The following is a 9850-nucleotide window of genomic DNA, read 5'->3' on the forward strand; positions in this document are numbered from 1 at the left end:
CCACCGTATACACAATGCGTGTAGCATAGAGTGCGCACTTCGTAGAACTGATCTGCCAAGACACAGCTGTTACTGCAGCGTTAGGGTAGCGATATTATTGGGGGAGGGGGTTAGAACCAGTGGTTTTACTTCCCCACAAGTTTTTAAAAACCGGTGGCCTCTCTTTTTTAAAAGTCTTGCGTCTCCGAATTAAGCATGGAAAAATTTCCTACGGAAAATAAAATTCCTTTTCCCCTTTCGAAATAAGTGAGTTTTGAGTATGATGCACATTATCCTGGGCAAATGATAACACAACGGTTCATTGATGGTGCTGTCAGCTCCTTTACAGCTTCACTAAGAACCCTGCACTTCCCAACGAGTTAGCGTATCCTGAAAAATGGGTTCCCTTCAACATAAAAAAGAAAAAGAAAACAAGATATATTGAATGTAAGATGTACATTCCACCTAAGTATGTGGAATTTTATGAGAAACTGCAACAATGGCCAATAACAGGGGGAACAAAAAAAGTGGCAATGATGATGAAGTAGATTCACTTGATTTATTTTATTCTGCGTTAGTATTGTCACAAGAAGAGCAGCTACAGCTCAAAATGTGAATAAAATTCATGAATCAGCAAATTTTAAATTTACTTTTATAAAAAACCATAAATTATAATAGAAAATTACGCAGTACTACACAGTCCTTGAACACTGAATAGCCGTTGACATAGCAACACCAACAAATACACAGATGACTTGTAGGAACTTTTTGCCTTCTCCTGTAAAATTTTACTTTATGGCTCACAATATTTTTGAAAAGAACAGTTCAACTTTGATGTGAAGTGACTTTCAATGAACTGCTTTATTGATTATCATGCTGGACCGCAGTAGATTTTGAATTGTTCACTCTTCAACAGTAAGACGATAGTATTTGGAGGTAAGTCCTTCGTTAATTGAAGCTGCTATCGCGACTTCCGGTTCATCAGTTAATCAGACAAATTAATCATAAGTAAGAATAACTCTGGATCCTTATAAGTTTAGTATATATGGTCTAATGTATATATTTTAAGTCTAAGCAGGAGATAAAAGTGGAACATTCATTTCAGAGACAGTCAGTGTAATATTAGAAACGAAATTTGAAATATAAAAGAAGAGAACTGTTAACTGTGTTGAAGATAATAGTCTAGCTGACAATGCTCTGTAATTATTAAAAGTGATTTAACATTGTAAAGATGCAAATATTTGGTTGCCACTCAGATGTTGTTCCAACTAGTGTTCCTCGTTTCCTAATCACTCAGTCGTGTTTGTAGAGGCTTGACGTGAGATATCAATATGAAAACTGATACGGTGGGGGCGAAACAAGCGCTGTATCACTTGAGAGATACAGAGGCGAGCTAGTGTGCCAGGAATTACCCAGTTCACTGCTATTAGCACCACGTCATTATAACGCTCCTATGAGTGGAATACAGGTATTGCACCATAATGTAAGGATGAAATTAAAAATGGAAGCAGCTTTTGCAAACTTTGTCAACATATGGTTCAGTAGATTAGTGTTTAAATTGTCAAATCTCAGACTGATCAGATCAATATCTTTCCCTAAATACCGTACATCGTTTTAAGAAAAAAAATGGCGCTAAGTAATGAAGCTAGAAAGCCAAAAATTGGTAAGAATGTGCAAATGTCTATCAGAATCAACTGTTACAAATTTCAACTGCAAAAATCGAAGGCGCTAAATATTAGTCTTAGAAATATGAACATTTGTATGAAGCTTCAGTTCAATATAAAAACATTAACTATGTGACTCCATTAAACTATATTTAGTAGTCTTCAATTTATTTACTGAAAACTAAATTTGGAATAAAAACATCCCTATTTGTAACAGATTAATTAAATTTATATTAATGATGGAAAGTTTTGATTGCAGCACCTGTTGAAACCCATTAAATAATAAAGCTATAACAAACTGCAACACTTTGATTCAAATACCAATCAATAGAAGGTCTCTTAAAGTTGCAGATCAGAGATCATGTTATACTGTCGGTTTCGTTCTAAGAATTCTAGAAAAGTTAAAATGCAGGAGAGCTACAACGTTCTCTATGATTAAAGGCAACTTAACTCCATTCATAAAAAATTACGAAGATTATAAACTGATACACAACAGTGCTATAAAATGACATGCGTCCGATAGTGCGGCCTGTTAAATGTTGCTACTTGCGCATAGAGAGGATGACGGCAGGTGTTACCGTCGACGTCGGCTGCGCCCATATATATATATATACGGCCTGAGAGACACTCACTTCGTACCCAACTACCATACGGTCCGTGTCAGTCAAACGTCGGCTTACGCGCTGCATCGGGTAACGTCACAGCCAGGCTGCAACTAAACTCACGTTTTCCGTACGAATAGGAAGTGAACTCACGAGGACATTACACCGTCCTGTATCGCTTGGAAGCCGTGGAACTGACTGTGTGCCGCCCGTAGTGTTAACAAAACCGCGTCGCAAGTGGTGACATTATTTTACAATTTTATGGCGAGTATTAACTTTGATTATCAAAAGTGAAGATGAAAGACCATTTAATTGAAACAACGTACCGGTCGTCTCTGAACTACTCATACTGCTGTTTATGATAGAGACAGTCGTTATTATTATTGTTGTTGTGGACTTCAGTCCAGAGTCTGGTTTGATGCAGCTCTCCATACCGCTCTATCTTGTGCAGCCGTCTTCATGTCCGAATAACTATTGCAACATACATCCTTCTGAATCTGCACAGCGTATTCAACTCTTGGTATCCCTCTACGATTTTTACCCTCCATGCTGCACTCCGGCACTAAACTGGTGATCCCTTGATGCCTCAGAACATGTCCTACCAACCGATACCTTCTTCTAGTCAATTTGTGCCACATATTACTCTTCTCCCCAATTCAGTTCAGTGCCTCCTCATTAGTTACGTGAACTATCCATCTAATCTTCAGCATTCTTCTGTATTACCACGTTTCGAAAGTTTCCATTCCCTTCTTGTCTACACTGTTTATCGTACATGTTGCACTTCCATACATGGCTACACTCCATAGATTACATTCAGAAAAGACATCCTTACACTTAAATCTGTACTCGATGTTGACAAATTTCTCTTCTTCAGAAATACTTTCCTTGCCATAGCCAGTCTACATTTTATATCCTCTATACTTCGCCCGTCATCTGTTATTTTCCTCCCAAAGCAGGAAAACTCACTGACTGTTTTAATTGTCTCATTTCTTAATCTAATACCCTCAGCATCAACCGATTTAATTCGACTACGTGTCATTACCCTCGTTTTGCTTTTGTTGATGTTCGTCTTATATCCTCCTTTCAAGACACTGTCCATTCCGTTCAGCTCCTCTTGTAGGTCCTTTGCTGTCTCTGACAGAATTAAAATGTCTTCGGCAAACCTCAATTTTTTTTCTGCTCCATGGATTTTAATTCCTACTCCATATATTTTTTGTCTCCTTTACTGCTTGCTCAATACATATATTGAAGAACATTGGAGATAGGTTACAACCCGATCTCACTCACTTCTGAACCACTGGTTCCCTCTCGTTCCCCTCAACTCTTATGACTGCCACATGGTTTCTCTACGGATTGTAAAAAGTCTTTCGCTCCCTGTATTTTACCACTGCCATCATTAGAATTTGAAAGAGAGTATTCAAGTCAAAATTACCAACAGCTTTCTCTAATTCTACAAATGCTAGAAACATAGGTTTGTCTTTCCAAACCCATCTTCTAAGATTGGTCGTATGGCCAGTATTGCCTCGAGCGTTCTAAAATTTCTATGATATTCAAACTGATCTTCCTTGAGGTCGCCTCTACCAGTTTTTCCATTTGTTGTAGGGAATTGTGTTAGTATTTTGCAACAGTAACTTATTAAGCTGATAGTTCAGTAATTTTCACAGTTGTCAACACCTGCGTTCTTTGGAATTGGAATTATTATGTTCTTCTTGAAGTCTGAAGGTATTTCTTCTGTCTCATACATCTGGCTCATCAGATGGAAGAGTTTTGTTATGGCTGGCTATCAGTAGTTCTAATGGAATGTTGTCTACTACCGGGCCCTAGTTTCGACTTTGGTGTTTCTGTGCTCCGCCAAATTCTTCACGCAGTATCGTATCTCTGATTTCATATTGATATACGTCATCTTCAGTTTCCATAATATTGGCCTCAAGTACATCGCCCTTGTATAGACCCTCGAGATACTCCTTCCACCTTTCTGCCTTCCCTTCTTTGCTTAGAACTGGATTTCCATTGGAGCTCTCGATATTCATACAAGTGGTTCTCTTTTCTCCAAAGGACTCTTTAATTTTCCTATAGGCAGTACCTATCCTAGTGATAGATGGTTCTATATCCTTACATTTGTCCTCTAGCCATCCCTGCTTAGCCATTTTGCACCTCCTGTCGATCTCATTTTTGAGACGTTTGTTTTCCTTTTTGCCTGCTTCATTTACTGCATTCTTATATTTTCTCCTTTCATCTCATAAATTCAGTATCTCTTCTGTTACTCAAGGATTTCTACTATTCCTCGTCTTTTTATCTACTTGATCCTCTGATGCCTCCACTATATCGTCTCTCAAAGCTATTCATTCTTTTTCTACTGTGTTTCTTTCCCTTGTTATTTTCAGTCGTTCCCTAATACTCTCTCTGAAACTCTCTTAAGCTTTGGTTCTTTCAGTTTATCCAGGTAACATCTCCTAAGTTTTTGCAGTTTCTTTTCAGTTTTAATCTACAGCTTATAACCCATAAATTGTGGTCAGAGTCCACATCTACCACTGGAAATGTCTTACATTAAAAAAAAAAAAAAAAAAGCACTTCGTCTTCAGGCCACAAGTGGCCCATCGGGACCATCCGACCGCCATGTCATCCTCAGATAAGGATGCGGATGGTGGTGGTGGTGTGTTGGGGCTTATGGGCGCTCAACATCGAGGTCATCAGCGCCCTGACACACATTAAAAGGAACGAATGTGGACAGACCTAAGAAAACTAAAGCACTCACTCAAAGAAAGCAGGAAAAGAAGGAAAATGCTACATAAGAAAGTAAAACCTAAGGAAAGGGGAAACATAGCAACAAGAATGTCACAGGAAATTGTTATTGGCTGGCCACTTACATAAAATATGGGCGAGCTTGTCACACAGTGAGCAAATTAAAATCCTCTCCCTAAAATCTTTGTAAAAACATTTGACAGGGCACAGAACTTTAAAACTTTAACCACATTCGTCCGAGTGTTGCCTAAAAGAGATGGCAGGTCCGCTGGGAAGTCAGCCGCGACCCGCTGGTCAGAAAATAAAACGCAATCCAACAAAACGTGGCGCACAGTGACCTGGACGCCGCAAGCACCACACATTGAAGGGTCCTCTCGCCGGAGCAGGAAGCCATGCGTCATAGGGCTGTGGCCTATTCGAAACCGAGTGAGGAGAACCTCGTCCCGTCGATGGGGCTGAAAGGAAGTACACCACACACGCGTTGTGGGCTTGACTATACGGAGCTTATTGTCAGTCACTTCCAGCCACTCATCCTCCCACCGACGCATGACCCGTGAGCTCAACAGCGAGGTGAGTGCGTGCAAGGGGATAGCACACTGAGATACTTGTGGGGCGAGACACGCCTCCTTGGCTGCGAGATCTGCCCTTTCATTCCCAGCAATGCCAACATGCCCCGGAACCCAGCAGAAAGCTACAACCTTCCCCAGTCGCTGTAGTCGGAGGGAGAGGAGGGGCGTGTGGTCAGCACACCGCTCTCGCGGTCGTTATGATGGTTTTCTTTGACCGGAGTCGCTACTATTCAGTCGAGTAGCTCCTCAATTGGCATCACGAGGCTGAGTGCACCCCGAAAAATGGCAACAGCACATGGCGGCTGGATGGTCACCCATCCAAGTGCCGGCCACGTCCGACAGCGCTTAACTTCGATGATCTCGCGGGAACCGGTGTATCCACTGCGGCAATGCCGTTGCCTTTACATTTTAAAACCTGGTTCCTAAATCTATGCCTTACCATTATATAATCTATTTGAAACCTTCCAGTGTCTCCAGGCCTCTTCCGAGTATACAACTTTTCTTCATGATTCTTAAACCAAGTGTTAGCTATGATTAAGTTATGCTCCGTCCGAAATGCTACTAGGTGGCTTCCCTTTCATTCCTTACCCCCAGCGCATATACACCAACTACTTTTCCTTCTCCTCCTTTTTCTTTCAGTTGCATTCCACTCCCCCAAGACTAGTAAATTTTCGTCTCCCTTAATTATCTGAATAATTTCTTTTATCGCAACATACATTTCTTCAGTCTCTTCATGATCTGCAGAGCTAGTCGGCATATAAACTTGTACTACTGTGGTAGGCGTGGGCTTCGTGTCTATCTCGGCCACAATAATGCGTTCACTACGCTGTTTGTAGTAGCTTACCCGCGTTACAGTTTTTTTATTCATTACTAAAGCCATTCCTGCATTACCGTTATTTGATTTCGTATTTATAACCCTGTATTCACCTGACCAGAAGTCTTATTCCTCCTGCCACTGAACTTCACTTATTCCCACTATATCTAACTTTAAGCTATCTATTTCCATTTTTAAATTTTCCTACTTACCTACCCGATTGAGGGATCTGACATTCGACTCTCCGATCCGCAGAACGCCAATTTTGTTTCTCGTGATGGCGACGTCCTCCTGAGTAGTCCCCACCCGGAGATCTGAATGGGGGACTATTTTACCTCCGGAATATTTTACCCAAGAGGGCATCAACATCAATTAACCATACAGTAAAGCTTCCTGCCCAAGAGACAAATTACGGTTGTAGTTTCCCCTCGCTTTAATCCGTTCGCAGTACTTGCACAGCAAGGGCGTTTTGGTTATGTTACAAGGCCATATCAGTCAATCATCAGGACTGTTGCCCTTGCAACTATTGAAAAGGCTGCTGCATCTGTTCAGGAACCACATGTTTGTCTGGCCTCTCAACAGATTCCCCTCCATTGTGGTTGCACCTACGGTACGGCTATCTGTATCGCTGAGGGATGCAAGACTCATCACCAACGGGAAGGTCTATGGTTAACGGGGGGGGGGGGGGGGGCTTATTATTATTATTATTATTATTATTATCAGGAATATTACTATGTTGTGTATGTGTAAGTTTATACAATATATCGATCAATTATAACTCAAAAGTTTCATTTATAATTATAGTTCCTGATCGTGTTGAGTAAGTAGAGAGTAGAAGCATTTCTTTTAATGAGCAATAGAGGATTGTGGTCTCGCAGACTGGAAATTGTGGTTAGTATGTTCTCCATCGCTTTCTGGCTGATCGCAAAAAACTGTTGTCAGGTTCTCGTAGAAAAAGACGGCGCCGCTGCCCCACAGTGTGGTTGCAGTGAAAATATGGCATCTTGCCAAGGCTGTAATTTCAAAGAAAGGTGATATACGATACCTGACATGTCAGAAACAAAAAAGGAAAAAAATGATTATTGTTTCCATCAACATGAAGAACACCGGAAAGCAGAATTGTGATGACCAAGACAATATTTTTAGAGGTTATTTTTAAAACTGATTCTTGATAATTTGAGGTTCTCTCTGTTATGCAGACCAAACTCGGTAACACTTACGAACATCAGATATTGAGTTACATGTAGTTTACAAGGAAGTTTGCTATAGTACATACATCAGTCAAGAACAGATTTTTTGTGCAAGAGAAGGGGGTGCATTTTTGTGTGTCTATAGGTGTGTTATCAGAAAGAGAGATAGATAAATAGATAGATAGAGAGAGAGAGAGAGAGAGAGAGAGAGGCAAGGAGCGTGCTTTGTATGTAATTTGTAGCACAAAGGCCCCACTGTACCATCAGTTGTGTATTTGCGTTCTGTTTTACTTTGTAATTTTTAAATATTCATTTCTTTTATTCTATGTATTATTGGCCACAGTAGGAAATAAGGTTAAAACAGTATACTGGGTATGAGGATGAGAGGATATCAGGATGTCATAGTGACTCTTATGAAACTGAAATGATCAGCTGGCTGATGAAGTTTGTGGTATGTGGAAACGGCTTTTACCCAGAAATGCATGAAAATAGCTGGTGATTAGGATAAAACTGTACGAAATTTCTTAAATTAATAGCTACTTACTTTTGGAAGTAGAATTGCAGCTTTTCTCCAATCAATAACCTCGTCAAATGGAAGGAGTATCTGATCTCCTCCCAGAACGACAGGCACGGCACCAGACTTCAGAGCTTCATAAATACGCTGTTGCATCGTTGCCGTTGACAGCACTCCTCCATCCTTTGGAGCGATAATCAGCGCAAAAGTGGACTGTTTGAGCACACTCAAACGTGATGTCTCTGTTCCACAGAGTCTCCACTCCCCTGAGATATCCACTGTCCTTGCCCTTCCGCTCACTGGTGAAAGCAAACATTCAAAGTCGAACAAAAACTTGTGTAATGCAGTGTCCCTCTCCATTCGCTTGAGATAATGTACAATAAATGTGTCTGTGTCCTGAGTATAATCGTTGTCACTTGTTTCATTATGCTCACCTTTGTGAAAACTCTCCACACTACTGTCATTACGATTAGCATCACTGTTTATTTCTTTTATAGTCCTGTTTGACGGCTTGCTCAGTTCACCTTGAAACGAAATCAGAAACTTTCTGCGCGCTGGCGCCATCTGTGGACAGTCTTGCCACACTGGTCCTGCGGGTGGTCCCAGCAGAGGAGGCGCAATCACGTCAAAACTGTGTCGAAATCTTGACCTCAGAAACGTTGACTGCACAATAATAGCTCGTCCAATGTCGACACCCCTGAAAGCGTCATGGCTTCCAGCAACGAAATCCCTCCGTCCAGTGCTGCGTGACAGGTAGAGGAGCACATGGTTACGGCCATCAGCTCCCCAGAACGGCAGTCTGTGCAACGCTTCAGTCGATATAGGTCGTTCACTGACATTAGTGCCTGCCACTGCTGAAGTTTCGCCTACTAACACCACAAACACACAAGCCTCTGCGGGCTGTGTTGTGTAGTGAGGATTGTAACCCAGAGTCTGTTTCAGTGTGGTCTTCACAAATTGCTCAACTTCCCAGCCAGCACCGCTTATGGGAAACTTATCAGGGTCGTACAGAAACACTGAAAAGCCTGACACCAAAGGACATCGAGAGTAGTCAAAACAGTTATACATCCGACACAAATCGATGGATTCTTGAAGATTAGCTGGGAGCACGTCTACCAAAACAGTTTCTCGAAGTGCCAGTTCTACTTCTCGAAGTGCTACATCTGAACTGGTCCTCTCCTCTGCTTCAGGATGCTGAATCTGGAAAAAAAAGTTAGTAGAGGTACATTTAAAACTGAAATGGAAATGGTGTTACACAGATAAAGGCAAAAATAAAATACTAAATATAATATACACAAGTGCAATATTTCAAAAATAATCAAACGAGAAAGTAGGTATATTTTAGCGCTCTGAGAAAATCTCTCACTTAAGAAGTCAGATGTCAGTGAAGTATCAGCGTCTACAAAGAATTCCACTGACAGGAAGAGGACAGAGACCATCGGCGAGATGGCTGCTTTTCTGCCGTCAGACTTTCAAATTTATCTTGTTGACCTCTAACCTGGCTGTCGTACGAATATAAACTCACCAACAATACTTAATTGCAGTGCTTCTTTTACTTACGTACAACTGAAATAACGTAAAACTAATTTTACGTACGGGAACTAATAAGCCGTATCAGCTCGGAGAAGTTCCACAACGTGTAGAATCTTCTATCGGAGCACAAAAAAGGCGAATATGCTCATAATTATTAAAAGATTGACTGAAAAGTAGAATACCAGCTGCCTCATTCTACCTTTGTCAACACATATGCCAATTTTCGCCAAAATATTGGCATGT

General features: G+C 41.0%; 1 protein-coding gene across 1 annotated transcript in view; it reads right to left on the reverse strand.

Moving 5' to 3' along the window:
- Positions 1–9218, reverse strand: part of LOC124777210 (exostosin-3-like) — a 195102-nt gene extending 185884 nt beyond the window's left edge. The window contains exon 1 of the mRNA XM_047252525.1: positions 8105–9218. Within this exon, the coding sequence (XP_047108481.1) occupies positions 8105–9142 (1038 nt within the window). The 5' untranslated portion in view covers positions 9143–9218. The remainder of the gene's footprint in view (positions 1–8104) is intronic.
- Positions 9219–9850: the final 632 nt, after the last annotated feature.

The sequence above is a fragment of the Schistocerca piceifrons genome, chromosome 2, assembly GCF_021461385.2.
Source record: "Schistocerca piceifrons isolate TAMUIC-IGC-003096 chromosome 2, iqSchPice1.1, whole genome shotgun sequence".
Lineage (NCBI taxonomy): Eukaryota > Metazoa > Arthropoda > Insecta > Orthoptera > Acrididae > Schistocerca > Schistocerca piceifrons.